Below are 27708 nucleotides of genomic sequence, written 5' to 3'. Positions count from 1 at the left end.
CCCGTTTATGGGCCTCAGTTTCCCCAGTTATAAAGTGGGGCTGGATAGTGATCCTCGGGTTTTAGGGAGACTGCCTCAAAGTAGATCAGTTAATTATCGCGAGCCATAGATCGGGATCAGTTCGGAGCCAGCGGGCACGCTGTGGGCGGGTCCCCGGGCGGGTGGGTCCCGCCCGGGTCCCGCCCTAGAGGTTTCCAGCTAGCAGGCGCAGCACCCCGCAGGCCCAAGCTTTCCCGGGGGAATTCCGGGCGGTGCGGGCGAGCACTGGGGGCGGGGCAGGGCTGCCGCCTATAAGAAGGGCTGCGCGCCCGCTCTGGGCCACTGGTTAGTACTGTAGAACCATGGCGCCAGCCTGCCTGCTTGCACCGCTGCTGCTGCTGCTCCTCGGAGGCTTCCCCGTGGTCCCCGGCGAGTCGGTATGTGTTTGAGGGATGTCTTAGAACTGGGGGGATGGGGGTGGCCTCTTTTGTTCCCCCAAATCCCGGGATCCGGTGGGAGTAGGGTGCATCACGAGCTGCCCCCCCCCGCCCCGCCTCTGAACGCCGAGACAGGAAAAACTTTATGGGGAAACTTTGCTCCGGGGTCGCGGGGAGGCTGCGGGAGACTCCTCCACGCGCCCTGCACCCTTAGCCTGTTGCTCTGCGCTCTTGTCCTAGACCCAACCTGATGGCTAGGCTCCGGGGTGGGACGTGACTAAGTTGGTGTCAACTTTTCTCCTCCCACACCCTCACCCCTACTTTGTGATCCCAGTGCTGGCTCTGTGCGCGGAGTGGCCCTTTGGGTGTCCAGAGCAGGAGGCTGGAGTCTGAGATGGCCTGGGGACAAGGTGGGAAGTTTGTATTAGCGAGCAGGAAAACTTTAGCGCTGTGTCTGGGACTCCGTTTCACATACCTTGGGGAATGGAGAGAACTGAGTCCTGGCCTTCGTTCTGGACATAGTCTTGCTATGACTGACTTAAGAAGGGGCAGCCCCTTCTAAGTGTCACCTTCCCTATCTACAGGACAGATCATGAGGTGACCCTTCCCACTTTAGGCTGTCTGAAAAGTTAGGTTCCTTATTTTTCCTGAGCGGACTCAGAGGGCAGCTTTCTGATCAGCTCTGGGACTAGAGGTTGAGTCACAATTGTTTTGTGAGAAGTGTTTTGGTTGAAACCACACACGGGGAAATTGAGTGGGGAGAAGGTCCTGGAGGAGAAAAGATCCCAGGGAGCCTAAAGAAACCTTTCCACCTCAGGGTCTCTATGAGAGTCTACAAGGACCTAGGGCCGTATTAACTCCCGTCCTAGGAGTAGTTTAGGAGGCAGACTCTCCCAAGGGAAGTTATAGGGAATGACAGTTTCTGGGAAGGGTAGGGATCTGACCCAGGAGCAGGGGCCATTTGTACCGTTAGTTCAGCTTTTAGGGGGATTGAGACTCTGGCGTTTAATCGTTAATGTTCTTTTTGAAAGCCACTTTTTCTCTGGGCTTATTTAGGGTACAGATGATTGTGTTGGAGCCCCCCAGGTCATAAATAAGAGCATATGTAACACCATTTCAGCACAATTCCAGTTAGATACCCAACTCATTGCATGCTGGTTTCTATTCTGATACCTTCCCGGTGGCTTTGGAATTAAGTGTGTTTAATTTCAGAAAACCTCACTGTTTACTGTTCTTAAACTAGTCCGAGGCAGGAGAGAGGTTAGGTAACTTGCTGACGCTCACGCAGCTAACAACCAGCTGAGTCGGGCAGAGGTTAGACAGCCAGGCTTGGAAAGGCCTGCTCTTAACTTCTTGTCAAGACTGCTCTAACATCTGTTGATGTTTGGGACTGCAAAGTCTCAAGGTATTGCAAATGGAATGATCCAGAATATGAGGGAATGGCTTCCCTCTAAAGCCAAGGCATCTTTGCAGAAAGGTTGTGGCTGAGTGAGCCCTGGAGCCCTGCATGCCTTCCTGTTGCATTAATTCCAAACGAGCTGTGAAAGGCTATTCTGAAGTTCAGTCCTTCCTTGGGGACATCTGAAGGAATGCTGGCTGAGGCAGTGTGAGGGAAGAGGACCTAGGGAGATGACTGAGGTCACCACGTGGCCAGTCACATGCATTGATCTCCCCTCTGGCTGCTAAGCCAGCAGGTGCTTTGGGGGAGGAGTAGACCGCAGTGTCCCCCAGATAAGTCAGAAGGATGTGGTTTGGGGGAGGTAGGTCTTGCCAGGCCTGCTTTGGGTGACCTGATCTACCAAGGGGGAAGCAGCTGCCTCCGGAGGCCTCAGTCTCAGTCTCTGGTCCTGACTTCAGTTCTCCCTCCTCCCTGCCTAATGTCAGGGGCATCTTGCCTCTAATTGGGTCACAGGGATTTCCCCCTTAGATTGTGGTCAGAAAAAATCAGACCAAACGTCTCTTAGCCTGGAGAAACAAATGATACTATCTGCCTTTCTTCCTCCCTTGGAATGAGAGAGAGAGAGAGAGAGAGAGGGAGAGGGAGAGGGAGAGAGGGAGAGAGGCCTGGGTTGAGGGTTTAGCTAACAGATGTTATGATTTATTGAGCACTTTCTGATAACTGAGTAATTAGGTCCTCACAAAAATAAAACAAAACACCCCCCACCACCACCAACAAAAATCAGCGCATGTGTTTATGTTTTTGTATTCCCCTTTCCAGAAAAGTATATTGAAAGATTATATGATACCATCTTTTAATATGGAGTATACAGGCAGGCCATCAACTCTCTCTTCGAGTAGTCTTGTTTTCTTCATGTTACGAGGGCCTGTCTCCAAATTTTAGGTTTAGTCCAAACCCAGATTTGGGGAAGGGAGCCCAAGCTAAACACCCGCTGCCCTCTCCTCTGCTTGGCTGCTTTGCCATCCTAAACCTGTTCTTCCTGTCCAGCTGGGCGCACTCCCTGATCTGCCTCCTGCCACTCCCACCCTGGCCGATTAAAGGCAGCCTTGTTTTGGGATGGGGGCTGGGGGGGGGTGAGGGTGTGGACCAAGGTGTTGCTGCCCAGGGGCACAGCCCACCGACTTGGCACTAATCCCAGGCAGTTCTGAGGAAGTATCTCCCACCCACCTGGTGTACTTCATTTTTTTTCTAGTCTACCTGAAAACTCTCTCCTTGGCAGCAAGGAAGTAGGAGCTGAGTGCCAAAGTCTAGGAGGTTCTAGGGCCTGTGAGTGGCTGGTGAGACCTCTTGGGACTTCTTGGGAGCCCATAGAGGTACCACACATCCGGGGAAAATATTTGGACCATGATTTGGAGAGCTCAGCGGTGTGTCAGGAGAGACCTCTTAACCCAGAGGGGGCTTCTGAAAGATCAAGATGGAACTAGGAGGTTTCAAGGAGACTCCCTCCCCAACTCTATTCTAGATTGTTGCTTTACTTACAGTATGTGGATGTCTATGGGTATTCTGCCTGAATGTATGTCTGTGTAACATGTCTATATCCTGGGCCCAAGGAGGTGAGGAGAGGATGGCGGTTCCCTGGAACTGGAGCTGTAGACAGCTGTGAGATGCTAAGAGGGTGCTGGGACTCGAACCCAGGTCTTCTCCGACTAAGCCAATTCTTCAGCCCTCTGATACTTGATTCATAATTACACAATAGTTATTCAAAAGGAGAATTGGAAACCTCATGACATCTAAGGTCTTCCCTCCAGGAAATGAAATCACATCACCAAACTCTGGAAACACCCCCCCATTCACATCTGGGGCCAGAATTGTTCTTCATTCCTTCTATTGAAACCCTTAACTTCCCTATGAACAGTGATTGTATGACTAAATAAACTTATATATAAAAATTTCATTCTAAAAGGTGCTCTGAAGTCACTTACTGCTAGGATGACTGACGGTAGTTCAGTATTGCACTGTAGGCATCTTTATCTCCCTTTTCACAGAAAGCTGATGTTCAAGAGAACATAGTGTATCACCAGCTTCGGGAGAATGCTAGGTGTCTGTTTAGCTTGTCCCTTAAAGAACATTCCAGATAATGGCGACATCAGATAACCTTGAGACCTACTTCTGTGTGTCTAGCAAACATACCTCATGTCCAGAGCTCAGCCTCCTATCTCCAAAATGAGGAGGCTGGACCATTGTCATCTGAGCGTCCTTCTTGCCCCACAGCCCAAGGGAAAGGGAGTAACTGGTTTCTTTGGTACACTCTAAACAAGTCCCTGTCTCAGCAGAGAAGTGGAGTAGACATTCAGCTCCTGCCATCTCCAGCCCCTGGAAACAGGAGGGTTTTCCGAGGACTTGGAGTGCTGAGTTGGCTTGAATAGGAGCTGGGTAGCCGGGCTCTGTTGGAAGGGATTGGCCCTGGCCGCTTTCTCAGCCTCTAGGACTGGATGGGTTGCTGTGATTGCCAAATGAATGTGTAAAAGTAGGGGGAATGGGATGGACTGGGCTCTGTGAGTCATCTGTGTCTTACTACAGCCTGCCTGAGTCACCACTTCTTCCTATCAGTGTCTTGGCTAGTAAGCAGAGCTCTGTGGTAGGAATGTTGGAATGGGTGTGAAGGTTTGAGGGGTTTTGTTCGTTTTGGGTTTTTTATCTTTGCTTTGGGGAGCCAGCATCAGTGTCTTTGAACATTCACAGCGCCTGCGTGTGCACTTGGACCCCCGGACAGTGTACAGAGCAGGTACAACACTGGTACACCTCTCCACACCCACACCCTTAAGTAACACCGAGGCTTCAACTGGTCTGAATTCAAGAGCCAAAGCTAGTGTCACTCAGGTTTGATTTGCACTCAGATTCCGTGACATTTTTGGAGCTGCTAGGATGTTAAAAACAATAATGTGACAGTTGGGCATGCTAGTTAACCTCCTGGTCCTGTTGAGGCTCTGACTTCAATTCCCTAGCACCAGTAAACAAAGAATAAATTAATTAAACGATGGTGTGGCGAGGCTTCAAGTTAATGAGCTTGCCAAAGGAGACCTCGCACACCTCCAAACAGTGAAAGAGGAGGCATTCCTCAGTGACCTCCTTGTGCGGTCCCTGGTTCCCTGACTTGCCTTGGACTTCTCTCCTCCCCCACATCTAGTCCTGCAGCTGCTAGGTGGGGAGGATAGAGCCTAGGGGTGGGGCCGATGGAGCCCAAATCTTATATTTGTTTATCTTCGAAGTGGGTTGTTTGCAGGCTATCAGGTGGGTTTATATTTAAACAAGAACCAGTTCCTGGCAGCCCCACCTCTCCTGCAGGATCTGCAGGTGTCCCAGGCGTGTGTGTGTGTGTGTGTGTGTGTGTGTGTGTGTGTGTGTGTGAGGACAAGTGTCTTGAGGCAGCTGAATGATGACAAGTAGTGTTCTAGACTTTGGTGGACAAGCAAAGGCAAGGTTTTGAGAAGGCTTTTTTTTTTTCTGCTAACGGCGGGGAGAACACACATGCGCACCATTGGGGTCTGATTTAACCCCAGAGAAACTTGGCTTGTAGAGCTGGTTCGTTATTAACCCACAGGTGACCTTTGGGCACTCACCTGCCCCTTGCAGACCTGTCTGGTGGTGTCTGCCGGAGGCTGGGGAACAGGAAATGTGGGTACATTTTACAGCCACAAAGCCTCTTGGGTCTCTGCCCCGACTTTGCCACTCACCCAGGGACACACAGGGAGTTAATAAGTCACTCTGTTGATTTGAGAGCCCCAGTGTCCTCTATAAAACACCTGTGTCACTTGATGGCCATAATAGTTAGTTATTTAGCAAACTTATAAAGTGCTGGCTTCAGTTGAATTTATTATCCATGACTAGACAAGGGCTCCTGTCTTGGCTAGAGGTTGGCTTTGGGTCATGGCATCTGTATATGTGCAGAAAACATCAATGGGCTAGTATGATTTCTTGGAGTTCAAAACATTTATCTTAAAGGGCTGTGGGATTCAAACTATCACGGGAACACCCCCCTCCTCCCGAAATAGAGTCTCATGTATAGCCCAGGCTGGCTTTGAATTCCCGATGTAGTTGAGGTTGGCCTCGAATTCTTGATCCTCCTGCCTCTGCTTCCTAAGTGCTGGGATTACAGCCATGGACCACCACAGCCAGCCAGCCAGCCACCTTTGACACTTTACAACTGCTTCGTGTCTTCTCTAGGCTCACCCGCCAATATCAGTTTCTTTCCACCTTGAGTTACAGCCTCTTATTTATTGACTGCTCCCCACCCTTTGCTCTTTGCCTGCCCCCCTCCCCTGTCCTCCTAGTATAGGGAGTTGGCTGCCCTAGTTTTCTCTGGCAAATGAGAGAGGCTGCTGGTCAGGTGACACCCGGGTAATGGAAAGGGAGGCAGGGAGAGGCTGGTGCTTATGGAAACAGTGACTGGGTGAAGCTGGTGGTAATGACCTGACCTGTGGCTGCTCCACACCAGCCTCTGGGCCCAAAGCAAACGGCTGGGCTGGACACTTAGAGTGGGGACACTCCTTGCCTTCTCCGGGGAAGTCCAGCTTCAAGATGATTGAGACGGATTGACCTGGTCAGAATCTCCTGCTGGCTTCCCCAGTCGGGGGAGGTGCAGGGGCATGTAAAACCAGGCTCTGGTAGATCTAATCCATTGCAACAGGGCTGCAAAGGCCCTGGACTCTGTTCTCAAAACACAGGAGGCTTGTTTGCATGCTGAGAGGCTTCTGGCCAGCCTCAGATCCAGCGGGGATTTTGGATCTGCTGCCTAGATTACTTCAATGCACCTCTGTCTCTGAGGCCTTGAGGGAGCCAGTCCCTCCCCAGCTGTCTCCACTGGTAATCGGAGCAATGCCCAGTTTGGTAACCAGGCCTCAGGACAGAGGGAGGCTTGTCTCTTTGAGACCTTTTACAGGTGGGGAAACTAAGGCCCAGAAAGGGAATCCACCACCAGGGACCACCTAGGTAGTGAGTGCTGAGAGAACTGGATTGGTCCCTGGGAGGGGTTTGTCCAGAAGCTCCTGACCAATCCCCCTCATTTCTGGCTGACACCCCATGATCCTAGAATTCTTGTGGGAAAGGGCTGCTCTGGGGCTTGGTGAAAAGCTGGCTGCTGACTGCGCCAGGCCTGGCTCTCTACAGGGTGATTGTGTTCAGAGTAACTTGACCTTGAAGTGGGCAGAGCCGACATTTGAACCCTCACTCACCCCGCCCCCCAATCCCCCAGACCTTGCTTAACCCTTTCAGGGCCCAGGGCATCACATCAAAAATTTGGTGTGTGACTTCTTTTTGCCTTTTAGATTTTGTTGTTGTTGTTGTTGTCCCCCAAGGCAAGCCAGGAAACAGAGGCTCTAGGTTACAAGAGGAGTTCCAGATATCTTTGGTTAGTGCCTTCCATTACTCCTGGAAAAACACAGATTTCCTCTGTCTGTTTGCTTAGGATAATGTGCTCAGAACTTACACTGGGCAGGTTCCTACCCATCCCTGAGTCTGAAGAAGCCGACCTTTCAGTTGGGTATCTCTGGTCTCAGCAGAAGTGGCAGGGTTGTCATACCCGTCTCTAGCTTGCAAAAACACCTCCCAGCTCATGGCCAGGGCCTCCCCAGCCCGCAGCTGCTTCAGCAAGATTCCTCTTTGGCTCAATGAGCATTCTTCTCTCCTAAGCAGAAGGAAGGTGGGTGGGGTTTAATAATGAGCACCTGCTATGCTCCAGTCACCTGCTGGGTCACCTGTGTACTTGGGATACATTTCCCCTTGACCTTCATTCTGCAAGGTGCTTCCCAGCCCTGAAGACAAAAGAGGAAACTGAGGACGTAAAGCCAGAACAAACTCCCAGACTTCACAGGAAACGGTGGGGCTGTGATTTGCGCTTGGCTCTTGCCCACTGTAGTAAATGGAGTTGGCGGGGGCTGTTAAAAACCACTCGGGAGCCCAGGAGTCTGTTTATGGGCGTTCCCTTGGCCCCTGCGCTGACCTCAGCCCGGTATCATCCTTATGGTCTCTTCCTCAGAGTATGATCAGGTGCGGGCTTGACTCTGCCTTCTGTGCAGAGGAGGCAGGTAGGCGGTTCTCCCCAGTTCACAGTTAGCCAAGCACTCCTTGGTTTTCCAGCCAAGTTTCTGTCCCTTTGTTTAAGCAATAAACACTTTCACCTTTGTTTATTCCCAGGCAAGGGAAGGTGGGGTGTCCTGGAGCCCCCCGCTCAGCCCTTGTCCAGTGGGCTTTCTGGTGGGGCCGGAGGTGAAGAATGGGCAGGTGATTGTGACGAACCTGGCTGTGGTTAGGACATGGTTTAGAGAAAGGTCTAGGTATGAATCCAGTGTTGTTCTCTCCTAGCCGTGACCCTTGGATGAGTGACTCACCCATGGGTCAGGTAGAACACCTGTACTGTTGAGTAGATGTAAAGGACCGTATACAGAGACGGAGCCTGCTATGGATTGGGGATATCTGCTAGTCACCCCGATCCCCATGTTGTTTCTGGGGTGATGGGCATCATGGGACTTTGAGATAGGATCAATGGCTTCTCATCCTGGTTTCAGGCAATAGCCTGTGTATTTGCTAAGAACCTTGGGGTCAGCCAGGGCTCTGGGAAGGGGGCAGGAGGCCACCTAACCAGGAGGCTGAGCTACCTAGGTCATAAGCTCAGGGCTGCCTGGCTGACCTTGGCAAAGTAATCTGTTTCAGAGGTCATAAAACTAGACGGTTGGGCTGTGGCCTCAGATGCCGCCTGCTGGCAGGTGTTAACTTCCTATAAAACAAAGTCTACCTACCTCTATTCTTTCTCCTGGACAGTTCAGGAAAGAATTCAGGATCTCTAGCTATCAGCACTAGTTCAGATTTCTATCAGCTACAAGGCCGGCACCCGCACCCAACCTTATTCAGGCAGCTTCTGGTTGTGTTTGTGAAAGGGACAAAGATGAGACGTGAGGACCCAGAGGGTGTGCATGTACTTGCATATACACGCAGACACACGTTCCTGGGCAGGGTTGGGTGAGCTGAGGTGAACAGACCACATCTGTAGTCAGGAGCAAGACTGGGTCCCCTCTGGTTAGGGTTGGGTCTGCCTGCTGGGTGGCCTGGTTTTTCAAAGCCACCCCAGACTACTGAATGGACCTTGTTTGAAAAGAGAGTGGGGGAAGGAAAGGTTGCTGGTACCTTCTCAGGCTTACAAACAAACAAACCAGGGCTTGCAATCTCTTTGGGCATGGCTGGTTCTGTCTTGACATCTTGTCCTCAGTGTCTCCTGGCCACTCGTGAGTTTGTTGCTTGATAGAGATTGTGAGTATAGGAGGAACCAGAAAGGGGCCAAGAGAGAGGATGCCTTCCAAGCTCCTGGAGGCTGAATTTAGCATGTCCCCCATCACCTGCCCCAGAAGCCTCTGACTCGGTGAAGAGGTTAATGTTTGCATCCTCTCCACACCTTTGAAGAAGTTTCCAACCTCTGGAAGGAATGGTCCGATCCTGGCTGGACAGTGGATCCTAGATTCCTTTCCTCTAGAATTTAACATAAAGATGGGGGGAGGGGAGGGGCTGCCCATGGTGGTACAGCTCCTTAAATCCCAGTACTGAAGAGGCTACCCAATGAGTGGCAAGCCAGCCAAGGCTACCTAGAGAGAGACCCCTGTTCCCCTAAAAAAGAGGGGTGGGAGGGGCACTGGGTGTTCCAAAGGGGGCTGAACCAGGAATACATCATGCTTTCAGCCTCAGTTTACCAGTCACATCTTGACAGCTTCTCCCCCACTGCCCCCTCATCTTTAGTTTCTCTAAGGAAAGATGGAAGTAATCACTACTAGCCCATGTGATACGAAGGAATGTGCTTATCTCCAATCTCCAGGGCTGTTTTGAAACACCCGGAACCCTTTCACATAGGTTCGGAGTGTGACAGACCTTCCAAGGCTCCTTCCTAGGGGCGCAGTGTGGGGGTAGGTGAGACCTGAGCTGGAATCCAAGCCCCCAGGCTAAAAACCTCCACATCCGCCCTGAAGAGTTAGAACTTTTAAACGTCGTGTGACCAGTCTTTCAGGCTTTGGTGGTCAAAGTATCTCCACCTTCCTCTCCTTTCCTCCCTCTCCTCATGCCCCCACCCCTAGCTGGATTAGACACACCCAGTTAGTGTTCCTGTCTAGCCCAGGGCTGGCTGGTAGCCCTAAGCACAAACGGTGTTCCTATGTTTTGTCTATGGCTAGAAGCCCAGGTGATCTCATGCCCGGCTGTTGGTCTTGTTGGTCACTTCTGTGCTTGTGTGACCTTAGAATGAGTTGCCTTTCTGAGCTGTGATTTCCATCCTTGCCCAAAAAGGGTCTGCGTCATCCCAAGTGCGTGCATGTTAAGACCTGGCACACTGTAAGCCATGGAGGCTTTGCTTGTTGTGGATTTTGAACCCTAGGGAATTTGTAGCGAGGCGTTGGGGGTTGGGCCATGCCCGATGTCTAGGGCTCTTGGTACAACCACGGAGAAGCCCTCTGGCAGTGCAGCCAAGCCAAAGCCACAGGCACGGGCCCTGTGCGGGGGCTGGAATTCCAGTACCAGCAGCTCCACAGCTCCCGATTCCAGAGTCGTGAAGTCATCTGTAAGCAGGGCTTAACCCTGCTGCCTCCCCACTCCCACGCGTACCAAGCACTCTGCATTGATTTCCCTGCCCTGGGGGAGAGAGGGAGCCTGACTTCCTCCCAGCTCCTTTCCCAGAATCTCATTTCCTGAGTAAGGGGGTGCACAGAGGGCACAGTCCGCTCCTGCCTCCTCTCCCCGGAAGCCTGTGGGAGAGAGAGTGGAGGCGGAAGGAGGTGGAAGAGAAGCTTGCCTCCTAAGCTACGCGCTCCCGACCTCTCCTGCCAATCAATCTCTTGGGTGGGGGGAGTAAACGGACATTCCTTCTCGCTGTCTCCACCATGCCACTGTGGTCTTGGTTGGGTGAAGGACATCCTGGGGGCGGGGGTGGCAGGCACAGACCCGGCCACTTTCTCCCCTAAGATTTATATGGCGTTAGGGTTAGTCGCTACCTAGTTTCTGGTTTGAATTCTCTTTAAGAATTCTGTGAAAGAACGGGACCTCCCCGGGTTTGAAGGCTAGTTCACAGTCTGAATTTCTAAGCTGGGCTTGGGAAGACCTGGAAAGAGTGGACCAGTGACCCTTGCACCTGGTTGTTTACAAGAACAAACCTGAGTCCAGAAACTAGCGGAAGGGCAGCGGGCACCTCAGGACGCTAAAGAAGCTGGACTAGGAGATGGGGTGGGGGAGGGGACAAAATAAGTGGTGTTTGAGGGGGCTTCGAGGATAGTTTGCTTTTAAATACTGTTTGGTGGGAATTGACCACAGGCCCTGGGGTGGCTAGCTGGGTCTCCTTGCGATGGGAGCTGAGTGGCGCTGGTCCGTGGGAGCAAGGATCTATGTGTCTTGCTCCGAGCCGGCAGAAGACTAGACATTTTTGAGATTTGAGAGAAGTCTGTGAATTCAGGAGTGTGCCTTTGAGTCACCCGGTCTGAGCTCTGTGGCTTTCTTGGGGTGTGAGTGAACCTGCCCCGCCTGTTTCAGCCCAATCTGACTCAAGTTGCAGGCCCAGAGCCAATAGCCTACTGCCTTCCATCTGGAAATGAGCTACCTACTGTCATAGGCACCCAGCCTGGGCCTGCCTGTGTACATACATGGGAACCTCTGGCCTCAGCTGAAATCAGGTGGCCCTTCATGAGATTCTGCCTGTTACTTGCCTCCTGGACCACCAGAAGAGAATGATTTTATAGCCTTTTGTGCCATGTCTTAGTTGTAAAAAGAATTAACAACAGTTATTATAAGCAGCCTGAGATATTATCGGTGACTCAGTAAATGATACCTAGAAATATTAATAACTTATTTGTTACGACTTGTATAGGGTTACACAGTAGATGTTGGACAGGACCCACGGCTTCTGATCTGATCCTATAATCCTGATTCCCTTTGGTTCTTGGGCAAGAGTGTCTGGAGGGAGGAGGAAGATGGACCTTTTGGATGATGTTTGAAACCACCTCTCTTCCTAGATTCGAGAGACTGAGGTCATAGACCCCCAGGACCTCGCAGAAGGCAGATTCTTCTCTGGCGCTCTCCCGGATGATGAAGATGCTGGAGTCTTCGAGCAGGACTCAGATGACTTTGAGCTATCCGGTTCCGGAGATCTGGGTATGGGGGCGTGCTTGGGCAGGCTGTATGTGGGGGGGGGGGGGCCCCGCAGGGAATCGTGGCCGCTGCAACAGTGGGAGAGATGGATTTGAGTAGAGATTTTCCTACAGTGTTCCCCCTTCCACTTCAAAAGGGGAAACAAAAGTACAAAAGTAATATTTTCCCACCCCCAGGGTCTCTGGGGTGAGTTGTAAACAACTTTGAATTCATTCCACTCTGAGAGTGCAGGCGCACTAGCCTGAACCTGTCCACTGGGCTCCTCCCTCTGGTGGAGGGTAAAGGGAGCGTGGGGAAGGGCTCAGAGTGTTTTCCGCTCCCCCTCCCCCAAACATTGGAAAGGAAAAGTACTGGCTCAAAAGTGGGGGTGGAGTGGGAGGTGTGTGTGTGTGTGTGTGTGTGTGTGTGTGTGTGTGTGAGGGTCTGAGATATGGAGAGGTGATCTGGAAACAAGTCCCTGCTTCAGAAGAGACTGTGGGCAGTTTCTTGGGGTGTGACCAGCTATCAGGGCTTTCATGGGCTTTGACTTTGTGGCCTCTGGAACTGACAGCTGCTAAGTGTCCCTCTCATCATCAGGGCCTTTGCATAGTCCAGAATTCCCGTGCTGCCTTCTCCTTTGAGCCTTGGTCTTTACTATGTAAGACGAGTGTCCGGAAGACTGAATCCGTTGTGGAGCTCCGGTCGGTCTCAGCGCTACCGTGCACTCGGTATTTTTAGAAGTAAATTTTGTATACTGTGTATACCGAGTATACTGTGGTGTATAGATTACGTTCCAGGACAGTCTACAAAGGGTTGCAGCCTAGAGGCAAGCTAACTCTTTGCCTCCTGTGGTTAATTTTATGTCTACTAATCTGTTGTGTTTAGCATTACAGTTAACTGCTTCCTTCCCAAAAGTTAATTCCCTGGGGAGCTTGTTCAAATGTAAATTTGAGTTAGGGTGGCCCTGTCCTTCCTCTCTGATAGAGACTTGTGCCCAGGGCCTTGCTCTCCAACTTTCAAGTTTGAGACCAGTTCTTCCAGTGTGGCTCAAGCTGGCCTTAAAGTCCTTCTGGTGGTAGTTTGGGATTTTCAGAAGTGTGCTACTTCGTCTGGGGACATTTTGCCTTTCTAACCAGAGCCCAGATACTGCTGTTTCTTTGCCCATACATACTTTAGCTAGTAAGGGTTTAGAGCCCACAGGGCACTGGACAGCTTAGTGTATTACCAGGGTACATGCTACTGTGAAGGAGCCAGGTGTCCCAGGAGGGTCATGTTTCAGTAGAGGTGACTAAAATGGCTCGTGAGGTGGGACTCTACCAGCCAGTAGTTGAAGGAATCGCTTCCGGACGTGACAGACCTTGTGTTCACACAGCTGTTCTTCTAACCTTGCAGATGACACGGAGGGGCCCAGGACATTCCCTGAAGTGATTCAGCCCTTGGTGAGTGCTGTCCCCGAGCCTGTACCCCGAGCCCCTTTCTCCTTTGCTTTTGCTCTCCTGAGAGTGACAGAAAATGAATACAACCCCAGTGAATGCATAATGGGATCTGACTCAGTTTTCTAAGAAGGCCTTTTATTGGGGCTCCAGGCTTCTGGGACAGGCCTGGGCAGGGCATGCTTGTCCTCGGAGAAGATGGCCACTGTTGAACCCAGCCTCTTCTGCGTGCATTTGCGGCTGTCCACCAGCACTGTTTTCAAGATGAGTGTGAAACTCTGAGCCCTCGAAAGCAGTCCTGTCTCCTGGCGTCACCTAACCCACTGTGTCCTTTTAACAGCTGCGTTCTGTTCCTCTCATTGACGAAATGGTCATTAATACATTTTGGTACCCTCCCTAAGAGTAAAACACTCCAACGGCTTGACACACACACACACACACACACACACACACATGCTCCGCCTTAGGAGAGGGCGGCAGGTGCAGTTGCCTTCCTGAGGGGCAAGTGAACACATGACCTGTGCTGGTCGCTCCAGCATGTACCTGCTGAGATGTGAAGGCTGCCCCTCCCTCACACCCCTGCCCGTCCATGTGAGCAGATGTGACTCTCTCTCCCATGCCCTCTTCTAGGATTCCCTTCCTTTTGAGGTGTGCTAAGCGCCCCTTCCTCTCCTTTCTCTCAGGTGCCACTGGATAACCACATCCCTGAGAATGCACGACCCGGCATCCACGTCCCCTCAGAGCCCAAGGAGCTGGAAGAGAATGAGGTCATTCCCAAAAGGGTCCCCTCCGACGTGGGGGACGATGTGTCCAACAAAGTGTCCATGTCCAGCGCTGCTCACGGGAGCAACATTTTTGAGAGAACCGAGGTCTTGGCAGGTAAGGCTGCTGCTTCTCAGAGCGGGAAGGCAGACAGGCATGCCTTTAGTCTTTTGCTTTCGAATGGAGCAGCTGCGGGCTTTATCTCCCTTAAGGGGTGGTTGGGGAGGAAAATCGAATGCATATCAGAGGCTTCTGAAGAATAGAAAAGGAATTGTTTCCTTAAGCCCCTCAGGTGTTTTTAGAGCCCTTTCCCTGACAGAGTTTGGCATCCGGAGTTAATTATGTAAGGGTTAATTTCCCTTGAAAAGGCCCCGGTGAAATTAGATTGGCTCCCCTTTCACCCTCCTGTCTCTCGGTAGGCTTATGACCTTGGCCTGGTGCTTTCTGAACCGCCTGCCTCTGTTTACGCCTCTGTAAAATGGGAAGGATGGTGCCTCCTTGAGTTGGTTAAATACAAAGTCACATCGCAATTTTCAAAGGGCTGTTCTGTCCGTGTTATCGCCCAGGCCTCTCATTGTCACTTAGTTAGGACACTGGATGCTTTTATGTTACAGAGCTAGGATATGATCCTTGTCAGGGAATGTGCGGCCTTCGTGAGGCTTTAGGAGGGGCTGTGTCAGGCCTGGATGAGGAATGTTAGTTGTGCGTGCGTGTGTGTGTGTGTGTGTGTGTGTGTGTGTGTGTGTGTGTGCGTGTGTGTGTGTGTGTGGGGGGTGCCATGCCGCTCTCTTCTGGCAGCTCAAGGTAGGGGGCAGGACATCTCCCTACCAGGTTGTGGAGGCAGGAGCAAACTTTCCAGTTAGGCAGGCAGTCTGGGAGGACTGGCTGGTGCCAAGGTGTTGGTGCTGCAGGCCCTTGCTAGGTATTTCCTGTCTCCTGGAAACCAGCTGGGCCAGAGGAGGCTGAGGTGTAAATACGGAGCCCTGGGTCCATTGGTCACTGCTTTGTCTCCTTCAGGATCTCACTGGCCTTGTCTTGTAGACCCGGTGACAGGGTCACTGTGCGGTCCTGTGAATGTCTGTCAACATTTGCATTGCTTTTCTCTGTGTTGGTGCCTCTGAGAGCCGAGGCCCCTCGAGACCATTAGGAGCTTTGTGGAAGGAAGTGTTTTGTCACGCTTCAACTGCAGAGTTTCACTCCTGGCCAGTGTAGTTTAGACCTGCCGAGACCGGCTACAGGTGAATAACACGTGTGGAGTTTAAGATCGACTCATTAGTCTTTTTTGTTTGTTTGTTTGTTTGCTTCTCAAGAAAACTTCGAAAACCAGTCATTCTTCTTCTTTGTGGGAAAACTGAGCTCCCCGCTCTGACTCACAGAGCAAGAGAACTAACACCAGGCTATCCCTTTACTCTTCTCCCCTGGAAGATCTTTCCTAGAAAAGACCCGTTTCTCTAGCCCCTGTGGCCTCACTATTAAAGGGACAGTGGAGTCCAGCTGGAAACATTACCCTTCAGGAGCACCTAGGAGTTCTCTGAAGTGGGTGTCCTGTGACTCCTGTGGACTTGGGAAGACCCCCCTGTATCCTGACTGAAGTGGAGCCGGGTCACAGAGGCAGGACATGGTGAGCTCCGTGTCTGGAGCTGGAACACAGTTGGCTTCTGGACCTGTGGCTGGTTCATGCCGCTGCGGGGTCTCCCAGTGCAGATCAAGGGCCTGAAGGAGTGGCATTATGGGGAGGAAGGTGCTAGACATGGACAGGAGGCAGCTTTCACGGGGTTTTTTTTGTTTGTTGTTTGTTGTTTTTTGTTTTTTCTGGTACCCGCAGCACTTTTGTTCTTGGTTTATCTGTTGGTAGAAAAACTCTTCTGACTCCCCTGTTAGTTCTTCTGACTCCCCTGTTCTGTTCTCTGCGTAGATGTGTAGCGTATGCAGGGCTGGGAGATTAATCTTCTTAGCCTGGGTAAAACCGAATTAGGAGATTCAATCTGCCACAGGAAGGATTCTGTCCCTGCCCCTAACGAACAGAAATGAGTCACTCAGGCCACCTGGTGTGATGGATAGACAGATGCTCACCCAAATAGAGCATCGTCCCACTGCCTGGCCCCAGCCAGAAGCTCTGGGCTAAACTGGGTGGTGAGGGCCACTTACTAAAGCACTTTCTGTTGCTCAGGCCCAGGGGAGGGTGGTGAGGAACTCAAGAAAGCCAGAGGTTTACAGCCTAAGCATAGGCATTGCATTGGGCATTTGAAGTAGATTATTTTAGTCTGTAGGGAAAGGTATGAGGAAGGGTTTTGTTCTATGTAGCAATGAGAGAGATGAAGAAGTTTGCCTCGTCAGGTCCAGTAGCCGGGAAAAGCTGGAGGTTTAAGGAGAAACTCCAGATTCCCACTGGAGCTCAAACCATGAGAACCAGCAATTGTCTGCGTTATGACAGTGTGCTCCGTGTGTCTGTAAAATGTGATCTATGTGTGGATGGATGCATGGGTCTAGGTGCGACCTGTGAACACGAGGAAAGACAGAGCATACCCCGTGGTAAGGACAGAAGTGTCTACATGAGTTGCTGCAACCTGCCACTTTCCTTGGTCCTGGCTTAATGCTATGCTGTTGCTGGAGGGTCTGTGTGATGTTTGGAAGGAGCCTGAGCTTTGGACTAGGGTAGCTGTAGAATGGAATAGTAGTGTTGCTCTGTGGTCCACTCTAGCTGGGATCTCATTGTTTCCTCATCTCTGGTCAGAAGGAAGTCCTGAAGGTCGATGCTAATGAGGTATCCATCTTGCTTGGTATAGGGGTTGTGGGGTCAGGGCGAGATTGACTGGCGGTGGGCGGGCAGAAGAGCGCTTGGACTGGGAAGTTGCAGTGAGATGGTCTCACGCTCACCCCTTTGCTCTCTCCCACCGCAGCTCTGATCGTGGGCGGCGTGGTAGGCATCCTCTTCGCCGTGTTCCTGATCCTGCTGCTGGTGTACCGCATGAAGAAGAAGGACGAGGGCAGTTACGACTTGGGCAAGAAACCCATCTACAAAAAAGCCCCCACCAACGAGTTCTACGCATGAAGCTTCCTCCCATGAGCACTGCTTGGACTTAATGAGGAGTTGAGGGTTGTGGACGATAGGCATTGGCAGAGAGCGGGCACCTTAATGCTGACTTGTCAGTATCTCCATCTCTAGTCACCTTTCTGGTGTCAGAAGAGATACGATCTTCTACTGTGCTGCCTCAGAGAGAGAGAGAAAGAGAGAGAGAGAGAGAGAGAGAGAGATAGTGAGAGAGAGGGAGACTGACTATGTGTCTTTGTGTCTGTGTATCAGTTGCTCTGGCAGAAAAAATGGGGTTAAACTTGCCCTTTCTGAAGGCAAGCCTAGAATTGGGTCTTTTTGTTCCAAATTTCCAGAATAGAATATAGGACCAGTTTAGATCCTATAGTAAACATGTCTTGTCTACGACTGCCTTGATTCTAGAGGCAAGGGTTACTGTGTGAATCCAGGCTCCCTTCACCATGCTGTAGGCTCTACCCATCTGTCAGGAGCTGGGACAAGGAGCCAGAACCCACTGTACCTTGAAGTGTCCACCACGAGAGCCCGAGAGCTCATTCACGCTGCAGAGTCTCTGTGGCGACCTTGGGGCATTCTAGGCTCAGTGACTTTTGAAATTCAACTTTTTTTTTTTTCAATCCAGGGAGGGTGGGGTGAAGTGCTGAGAGCTTATTCTGAAGTGCATTTGTAGAAGATTTGTAAAACTTAAGTTTTTTTTTTTTTTTTTTTTAAATGGTTCATTCCTTTATGTGAGCGTCCTTGCCTGGGCTAAGAGTGTGGGGATGTGCAGATGTTCTTTCTAGAACATTTCCATTGCAACAGCTAAGTCCATGTTTCATTGTTTTTTTTTTTTTTTTTATGTTTTGTTTGTTTTTTGAAAATGAGAGAAGAGTTGGTGATAATGATTTTTATGATCTTTTTTGTTTTGTTTTTTACTATTTATAGCTTCAGACAGGGCCTCTTTCCTTCATCTTCCTCTCTCTACTGTCCCCCACAATATTTTTTGTTAAATGCTCTGTGCTCTTGTTTTTGACCTTGGCCCTCTCTGAAGTTGCTTTATCTTAAGTAGCTGCAGTGTTCTAGCAGATTCCAGAATATAATGTAGGGGGTAACGGGATATTTGTGTTTGTGTTCTTGTAATATATTATCCTTCCTTGGTTCTAGAAGAATAGATAAATATATTTTTTTAGGCTATAGAATGATATTACAGGTCTCATGTTGGCTGGGTGGCTGCGTGAGTTTTCATGTGGCCAAGGAGGCTGCTGCCCTCTTCTCTTGCCCTCTACCTGGTGCCTTCTTGCGAATGAATGAGCAGGAGCAGTTGGGAGTACCTGACTCAAACCCTCACTGTGCCTTCTGCTGCGGGTGGGGTAGGAGCCCAGCAGAGGAGCTCCTGGTCTGCCTCCCTTCCCCGCTCTCTCGATGCACGATCCAGTACAGTGACCTCATGTGGCTGTATAAATCAGTTCACTTCAGACCACGTGATTGGAAATCATTCCTCGGTTTCACTAGCCACACAATGTAACCGCTCAGTCACCGTCCACCCGGCACCGAGATTTAAGCGGGTTTAGCAGACTATTGCTCAACATTGCTTGTCTCCCCCGGGAAGGGAAGGGGACCAGGAGGAAGGTGATGAGGCTCCAGGCACTCCTGTCACCTGGGACTCTCCCTCTTATAGAGGAGAGACCTAGTGGCTTAAAAGGCCCGGGGTGCATCAGGGTGGGGAGATCCTACCACTCTCTCCGCCATACCCTGTGCCTGTAAGTCCCCATTACCACCTCCGTGCAGGGTCCTAGCTGGCTGGGTCCTCTTCTAGCCGTGGCACCTGCTCCTTTTCTGTCCCCCTCACACTGTCATCTGTTACTGATTTTTTTTTTTTTGATAAAAAGATAATAAAACCTGGTACTTTCTAGATCTCCAGCCTGTCAGTTTATTTTTGGTTTTTCAAGACATTTATTTTTATTTATTTTATGTGTATGAGTGTACCACCTGCGTGCCAGAAGAGGGAGTCAGACTCCCCCCCCCCCCCCCCATTACAGATGGTTATAAGCTACCATGTGGTTTCTGGGAATTGAACTCGGGACCTTTGGAAGAGTAGTCAGTGCTCTTAACCACTGAGCCATCTCTCCAGCTCCATTTTTAAAGGTTTTCACAAGCCATTCATTCTGTATCCCTTTGAACTCAGTGAAGCCAGAGAGACCTTTGGGGTGGCAGACACGGGCACAGACACAAGACAGCAGCAGGGCTTTGGATGGGGGAAACATGCCAGAAAATGTACCCGATGGTCTGGACAGCACATCCTGTCTCTCCCCATTTTAATTAAGCAACACTAGGTTTAAAAACAAACACAAGAATCCCTGAGGCCTTGGGGATGACTCAGAGTCTAAGAGCACTTGTCACACCAGCCTGAGGTCCCAAGTGTGATTCCTGGACACAAGAGGAGAGAACCGGCTCCTGACGTCAGACTATGACCTCCTCGAGTGTACCGTAGAGGTCGCAGACACTTGGACACACGTACTACTTAATAAATCATAATAGTGAAAAATAACCTTCAGATGAGTCACCGTGTGTAGGGAATCATGGTACTTCTCATAAAAGCCTTGGAGGTTGAAGAAAAACAGATTTTGCCAACTGTCAAGTCTATACTAGAAGGAGAGGAAGTGGCTGAGAGGAAATAGCCCCAGACTGGCTTTTCAGTGATAGTTTCTGCATATTTCCGTGTCACCTGCCTGGTCTCTCCGTAGGCCGCGCTATAGCTGTCCTACTTGGTCATGCTGAGTCTCCTGAGCAGTAAGAGCCTGTCACCAAGGGTCCAGCCTGCTCGTAGCTTGTCTCTGTAGTGTGGAGCCTCAATTTGTGGTCTGTTGTTGACCCTGGTGACTTGGGTTAGGCACCACCATGTTGCCCCGTGGGAAGAAGCCCCCAGAGGAGTTCCTACACATGCCAGGAACTCAGTGTCTCACAGTTGAGCCGGTTAGCACAACAGCTCGGAAATACCTGTTGTTACAAATGGAAAAAATTCATCTAAAAGGTTAAAGAACCGTCCAGATCGTGTTCACCAGTGGTGGAGGTAGGATTTGAATCCATATAGTAAGCCTCTGGATTCAGCTCATAACCACAGTGCCTGTCAGAGGCTTTGCATTGCCCACTGTTCCTTCACTGTGAGGTGCCTCCCTCACAGGCCCTCTGAAGCAGGAGATGGTCTCATATCTCTCAAGGGACCCTCTGTTGTGTTTCCTTGAGTTGCTTGGGTGAGTTTCTGGTTCTTGCAATTCCCTGCTTTTCCTGTAGTGTGCACTCTGAATCTGTTAGATCTGCTCAGTAGCCACCAGCCACTGTAGCTCTTTAAAATTTAAAAATGAAAATTGAGTTGCAAAACCTCTAAAACTCAATGCTCAGTGGCTACACGTAGCTCGAGGCTCCGGGATGGTGAGGGCACAGGATGTCCACCGTGTACGGGCTTTAAAGTGGTGTTGATACCTGCATTTGGACTTCAGATGCTATTGGCTGTTACCTTGCAGGTTGTTACCCACAACCTGCAGAGGGGCAGGCCAGAGCTTGACTGTACCAAGTGGCACTCCTTGGGGTAAGATACTAGCATCAGAAATATTAGTTAATTCTTTCTATGGAAACGTCCTTATATTTAGGGCCTTAAAATCATAAATATCTCTCCTGGTTCCCGTGAGTCAGAAACTCAGGAGCTCTAGAGATGAAGGGTGGGTCTCACAGTCATGATCCAGATATGGCCACATTATAGACATCTGAAAGGCTGACTGGGCAGGAGGATCTATTTCCAACAGAGTGCATTCACATGTCTGGAAACTTGGCTCTAGCTGTTTGGCAAGAGGCCTCAGTTGCTCACCTCACGGATTAACGTAGAAATGCGTGTCCTCGTGACGTGGCCGCTGGCTTCCCAGAGTCAGTGATCCGAGAGAGCCAGGTAGAAACTACAAGGCCTTTCAGGTCCTAGCTTTGCAACTTTCAGGTCCACACACTTTCCCTTGCACAACGACTCGTCAGTCAGGTATACAGGTCTGTCCTGTTGACTACCACAGAAAAGGGCACAAAGGCAGGAATGCCGGTAGGGGCGAGGCTGACTGGAAGCTCTGCTAGTCACACTTCCTGACTGACCCAACACCTGAGAGAAAGGCATAGGGATATATTTTGACTTGAGGCAATCTGTCCTGATCTGACTCTGTGTTTCTGGGCCTTCGATGAGACAAAAAGTACGGAGCAAAGGCGTGTTGGGGCAAAGTTACTCACCTCATGGTATGCAGTGAGAGACAAGGAATCTGGGACAAGCATAACTAACTTTTAGGGCACGCCTGTAGTAACCTACTTCCTCAAACTAGGCCTCACCTCTCCTGTGTATCACCTCCCAAGAACACTATATTATAGATTTATATAGATATAAATGAAGGGGTTAATCCAGTCATTTCTCTAAAACTGTTGGCAACCAAGCCTTTTAAATCTAAGCCTTAGGGAGGTTGGCACTTCATATCCAAATCAAATTAGAAATCATCCTGCAGGTTGATGACTGCACACTTTGTCATCTGTCAATCTGACACTGGGGTTAATTTGTCTGGCAGGCTAACACTGACGTCATTTCTGAGAACCCAACAAGGATTATAGTATTGGCCTCATGGTCTGCCAAACTCCAGAAACTGTTGGAGCACTGACCCCTCCACTAGACAGTTTCTTACCAAGGCATGGAAAGGCTTACTGGTCAACCTGATATCTCCTGCCAGTGTTTGCTATCAAGGGCAGGGATAGACTCCAAGATGGCTGCAAGAGTTGGTCCCTCCTCCGTGATATACACACCTTTTATAATCCCCCATCTTTCTCACTCTTTTAGATATGTATTATTTTATGATTTAATTTTTTTGTATCTTGTGCATTGGTGTTTTGCCTGCATATATGTGTGCGTGAGAGTGTCAGATCCCAGGAACTGGAGTTACAGACATTTGCAAACTGCCATGTGGGCATTGGGGATTGAACCCTGGTGCTCTGGGAGAGCAGGCAGTGCTCTTGACTGCTAAGCCATCTCTCTAGACCCCTATTTTACTATTTTAAGTTGTGTGTGTGTGTGTGTGTGTGTGTGTGGGCTGTGTATGTATGCATGAGCGCTAGTACCTTTGAAAGCCTGAGACATTATATTCCTCAGAATTGGAGTTCCTGAGCTATGTGAAGTAAGTACTGGTAATAGAACCTGAACCTCTTCAAGAGCAGCTTGTGCTCTCTGACCATTAAGCCATCTTTCCAAGCCCCCACTCTCTTGATGTAGGTAGGAGTCACATGTTATGTAGGATGCCAATTTTTTAAAAATATTTATTTATTTATTATATATAAGTACAGTATAGTTGTCTTCAGACACTCCAGGGAGTCAGATCTTGTTATGGATGGTTGTGAACCATCATGTGGTTGCTGGGAATTGAACTCAGGACCTTCGGAAGAGCAGTCGGTGCTCTTAACGGCTGAGCCACCTCTCCAGCCCCCGCCAATGGGTTTATAATAGGTTACATTATGTAACACAGGTAAAGGATTTTGCAGAAGTATTAATGTCCACAATTAGTTGATTCATGAGTTAGCAGAAAAAGAGAGAATCCTTGTCGATCTGACTTAGTCAGTTGGCCTCAGCAAGGCAAGGTGCTGTGAGTTCAGAAGCTTCAAGAAATTAAGTATGCCAACAGTCACGTGACCGCAGAACCACCAGAGTCAGGGGAGACCCTGAGCAGACCAGGTAAGCCGTGCTTGACTCCATGGAAATGTCAGACAATGTATATGTGTTGTTGTAACCTGATACCTTTGGTGATTTGTTATGTAACAGACACCAGTATGTGAGAGGTCATTTACCTCCTGTGGGCTATTGTTTTCCCTTGCTGGCACATAGGAGAATACTCTCCACTTTGAAAGGCGTGGCACATGCCTTTGATCCTAGCACTCGAAAGGCAGAGGTAGGGGGAATCTCTTAAGAGTTCATGGCCAGCCTGGGCTATGTAGTGAGATCCTGCCTCCACTTCATCACCCAGAAACAAAAACTAAGGGCAGTGGCCTCAGCTATCCCAACGGTCGTGTGGAAAGGCCTACACTGATTATTTTATTCTTCGTGCCTCTTTACGAAGTGGAACCCTAAGGTGCAGAAATCTTAAGTACCCTGAGGCAGCCGAGCTCACCTAACAGACACACTTGGCTCTGACTCTGCATCCAGTTACGATTAGAACAGCTTTTCTTCATCTTAAGTCACCTCTGAAAACGTGGGTGGGAGCGTAGAGTCTACGTTAAACACATACATTGTCTCCGAACTGGGCAAAAACTGTGTGCAGAACTCCCAGTTGGACTACCAGCAAAAGTCAGAGAAATGGCTCAAGGATGAACTCCATGGGCACCGGCTTCACGGGGGGGGGGGGGGGGGGGGGGGGGGGAGAGGGGGGGAGGGCGGGGGGGGGCTTCCTTTATTTTGATATGATGTCACTTAGCTCAGACTGATCTTTAACCTTATGTGTACCTAGAAGATGGCCTTGAATTATTTATTTGTGGGGTTTTGCTATTGTTTGCTTTTGTTTATTGATATAAGATGTCTCTGTATAGCCCTGGCTGTCCTGGAACTAGTTCTGTAGGCCAGGCTGACCTTGAACTCAGAGATCCACTTGTGCCTCCTAAATGCTGGAGCTAAAGGCAATGCATCACCACTGTCCGACAACCTTGAATTTCTTTCTTTCTTTCTTTCTTTCTTTCTTTCTTTCTTTCTTTCTTTCTTTCTTTCTTTCTTTCTTTCTTTCTTTCTTTCTTTTTTTATTTGTTTTTTCGAGACAGGGTTTCTCTGTGTAGCCCTGGCTGTCCTGGAACTCACTCTGTAGACCAGGCTGGCCTCGATCTCAGAAATCTGCCTGCCTCTGCCTCCCAAGGGCTGGAATTAAAGGCATGTGCCACCTCCAGCTGCCGCTGCCGCCCCGCCCAGCATGACCTTGAATTTCTAATGCCTCTAATTCCACCTCTTGAGTGCTAGGATCGCAGGCATGTGTCCACATGCCCGTTTTAAGCAGACGGGGATTGACCCTGGCTTTGTGCAGGTTAGGCAGTTACTCTACCAAGTGAGCTTCCTCTCAAGCCAGTGTACTTTTTAGCCTGGGTCAATCCATGAAGAACTTGATGTCAAGGCTCTGCCTTCCCCAGAACATTGCTAGCACCCCATCCCCCAACCACCACAACAAGCAGCCAGCTGCAACAGGTGTTTGCCACGTCAACCATTAAAAGTATTATTGGACCATCATTACCCTTACTTTGTCCCTTGGGGTTTGGAACAGAGCCAAACTTGACCGGGGAGGGGGGGCGAAGTATAGAAGAGCGAGGGAAGGAAGAGGGAGGGAAGGAGGGAGGTACACACACACACACACACACACCACACACACACACACACACACACACACAGAGTTCCAGTTCGCATTGTTTTCTCTCTTGACACCTTCACGGTTTGTGCTCCCAGCCATCTTCACCCTCCCCAGAAACAGAAATGTCTTAAAACTGCACCATGTGGTTTTAACTAATTTCTCTTTGTAGAAAAACCTCACTTAACAGAAACAAACATCAGAGGATCACCCCCAAGGTCTGTGCTTAAACACAGCCTTTCTTGGTGGCAGGACTTGCGACTTGTGAGAGATGGGAACAGACTGGCACCTTCGGTTTTGTTTGGCACCCCCCTACCCTGTCCTACCTGCAGGACACATGTCCCCGCTGTAGCCGAGTGTGGTATGGCAGCTAGAACCTAACTTTGTGTCAGAGGTGCAGGACTCAAATCAAGGACAGGTTGTGTCATCAACCCGCTATGAGCTCAGTCTCTCCTTGCTTGGAGCCTCAGTTTACCCATCTACAAAAGGGGGAGAGAATGTGTATTAGGGTCGTGATTTCCAGCTTTTGACTTTTTGTTGGAGTCACTTGACAAAAGTACAGATGCCCAGGACTCTCTACACAGATTTCAATCCAACTGATCTGCTATTTTTTTTTCTTCTTGGCAAGGTCACTCGATTATCCTGGAACTTACTATATAGACCAGGTTGGCCTTGGACTCAAGAGATCTGCCTGCTACTGCCTTCAGAGTGCTGGTACTAAATGTGTTTGCCACTGCGCCTAGTAAAGATAGCTAATTTTTACAACTAACTTGCTGAGTCAAGAGAAGTAAGCAAGCCCACAGCCGGACTTCAGGGGACTTTGTAAACTTCTTGGAGCTATGCAGAACTGAGTATATAAACCTCCAAAGGACTGCGAGGCTGTGAAAAAGATTATCTTGAAGGATTCCAAAGGCTTTTTCACGGCCCCGGTTATGTTTGTGAAGGGAACAGTGCCACCTGGTGGTTTTTCCCTGCATTTGCAAGTCATTATCTGACAAAGCCATGGAATTCCTTAAACAAGGAGTTACAGAGAGATAAACAAACAAATAAGTACACGCTAAACTTAATTTTCATGCGAACCTCATGGCCTAGTGGTGACAACTCATACAGGAGGCAGAATAGAAGGCAGAAACCTCTGGCCAGAGTTGGCTTTGTGGGTCTGTAAAGTCTTAAGAATAGATCTGGCCCCGAGTTCCATCATTTCCTGCCTCTGATTGAAATTACTGGTGAGATTTGAACAAGCTCATGAATTTTGACTTTACACTGGAAAACTGGGAAATCTTGTGGCATTCTCCTGGCTCTGGAAGGCAGAGTAGTTGTGAGGTACAAGGGGGGAAAGGATATTTTGCCATGGAAGAAGAGATAGGGTCCCCAAGATGGGATTGTGTGCTGGAGAAGCAGATAGAAGACTCAGTGCCTGGAAGAAGATGGAGAGGAAATGATTTGATGCCAGCTGACTCAGACCCCAGTAAAGGAGTTCTCCACAGGCCAGCTCTGCAGCTGGGATTCTAAACAGGGCAAAGTTGGAGCTCTGGGCTCCAACTTTTAAGTGGGATCATTGATTAAAAGGTCTTCTGAGAGAGGTGAGGAAGATCACAGGATGCATGCGTAGGCTTGGGATGCAGCAGTGAAATCCCAGAGGACAACTGACTGAAATGGTCCCCTCAAGGTACAGCATGGCCCCTTTCCTTCCTTCTTGTGTCAACGTCACCATAGAACAATGACACAAACTACATGAGGCAGGGTAGTTCATATTGGGGACACAGCTCATCAGAAATGTGCCCTGCATTGTCTAGCCAAGATTCATTGTCTGGGGCCACAGGAACAAGCTTCTTCCGTGCCTTTTGTGGTAAATTTCAGCTTGTCAATAGTAGATGGCAGAAATCAGTGAAGAAATCACTGAAGACTCTATGATGTCTTTTTTTTTTTTTTTTTTTTGGTTTTTTGGTTTTTCGAGACAGGGTTTCTCTGTGTAGCTCTGGCTGTCCCGGAACTCACTCTGTAGACCAGGCTGACCTCGAACTCAGAAATCCGCCTGCCTCTGCCTCCCAAGTGCTGGGATTAAAGGCACGCGCCACCACGCCCAGCTCTATGATGTCTTTTTGTTTGTTTGTTTGAGACAGGGTTTCTCTGTGTAGCCCTGGCTGTCCTGAAACTCACTCTGTAGACCAGGCTGGCTCCAACTCAGAGATTAGCCTGCCTCTGCCTCCTAATCACTGGGATTAAAGCTGTGTGGTACTACAACTCTATGAAGTCTTATGAATGAACAAACTTATTGCTGCTTTCATATGGGACTTTCCACATTTGAGGGTGAGGAAGGGGCAGGAGGGGGTTACAGGAAATGAGTTCTTCCTCCAGGGGTTAAGGAAAGTTCCAGATCATTAGAGCTTTGAACCCACATTTCAGATGAGATCTGGCATGTTCAGGGTGTTGTAACTGTAGACTGACCTTATATTTCAAATCAGTTCTTTTTACCAGGCAACACCAGAAACTGACAACCCTAATACCTATGTCTTTGGTTTTCATAGTCCAAACCAGGATCCTACCCAGTTTCTTTTCCTTATAAGCAGAGAGTAAGCAGGGTAAGACTGCTGAATAGAGATGGGCTGTACTTCCAGCATGGGTCCCATATAGAGAGGGCTCATCTCTCAGTTCTATCATTGTCCTGTTGTCCCATGACTTCATCTGCCTTGCCTGGGAAAGATAGGGTCTGAAGAGGCCCTATGTTTGTTCGTCTCTGACTCTCAAGTATTTTCTTGTTTGGTGTGCTGGTTTGAATGTGCTTGGCCCAGGAAGTGGCACTATTAGGAGGTATGGCCTTGTTGGAGTAAGTATGTCCTTGTTGGAGTAGGTGTGTCACTGTGGGTGTGGGATTTAAGACCCTCCTCCTAGCTCCCTGGAAGCCAGTCTTCTTCTAGCATCCTTCAGATGAAGATATAGAACTCCCAGCTCTGCCTGCACCATGCCTGCCTGGATGCTGCCATGCTCCTACCTTGATGATAATGGACTGAATCTCTGAACATGTAAGCCAGCTCCAATTAAATGTTGTCCTTATAAGAGTTGCCCTGGTCACGGTGTCTGTTCACAGCCTGGGAGTGTAGCTGGTTGCTGGCTTCCAGGTGACCTCTAGGCTTAG

General features: G+C 49.7%; 1 protein-coding gene across 1 annotated transcript; it reads left to right on the top strand.

Moving 5' to 3' along the window:
* Positions 1-189: 189 nt before the first annotated feature.
* Sdc4 (syndecan 4) lies at positions 190-19101 on the top strand. The gene is made up of 5 exons (XM_052184240.1): positions 190-416; positions 11850-11988; positions 13357-13403; positions 14081-14276; positions 17060-19101. Exons 1-5 carry the CDS (start codon positions 342-344, stop codon positions 17209-17211), a joined length of 609 nt encoding a protein of 202 aa, XP_052040200.1. The 5' UTR covers positions 190-341; the 3' UTR covers positions 17212-19101.
* The last annotated feature ends 8607 nt before the right edge of the window (positions 19102-27708 follow it).

The sequence above is a fragment of the Apodemus sylvaticus genome, chromosome 5 (assembly GCF_947179515.1).
Source record: "Apodemus sylvaticus chromosome 5, mApoSyl1.1, whole genome shotgun sequence".
Lineage (NCBI taxonomy): Eukaryota > Metazoa > Chordata > Mammalia > Rodentia > Muridae > Apodemus > Apodemus sylvaticus.
This window is presented reverse-complemented; position numbering and strand designations above follow the sequence as displayed.

Bases quoted from the DNA above. Each gene is read 5' to 3' on its own strand.
- Sdc4 (XM_052184240.1), top strand. From the start codon at position 342: ATGGCGCCAGCCTGCCTGCTTGCACCGCTGCTGCTGCTGCTCCTCGGA. The intron at 11,989-13,356 runs GTATGGGGGCGT...CTAACCTTGCAG, and splicing joins ATCCGGTTCCGGAGATCTGG to ATGACACGGAGGGGCCCAGG. The intron at 14,277-17,059 runs GTAAGGCTGCTG...CTCCCACCGCAG, and splicing joins GAGAACCGAGGTCTTGGCAG to CTCTGATCGTGGGCGGCGTG.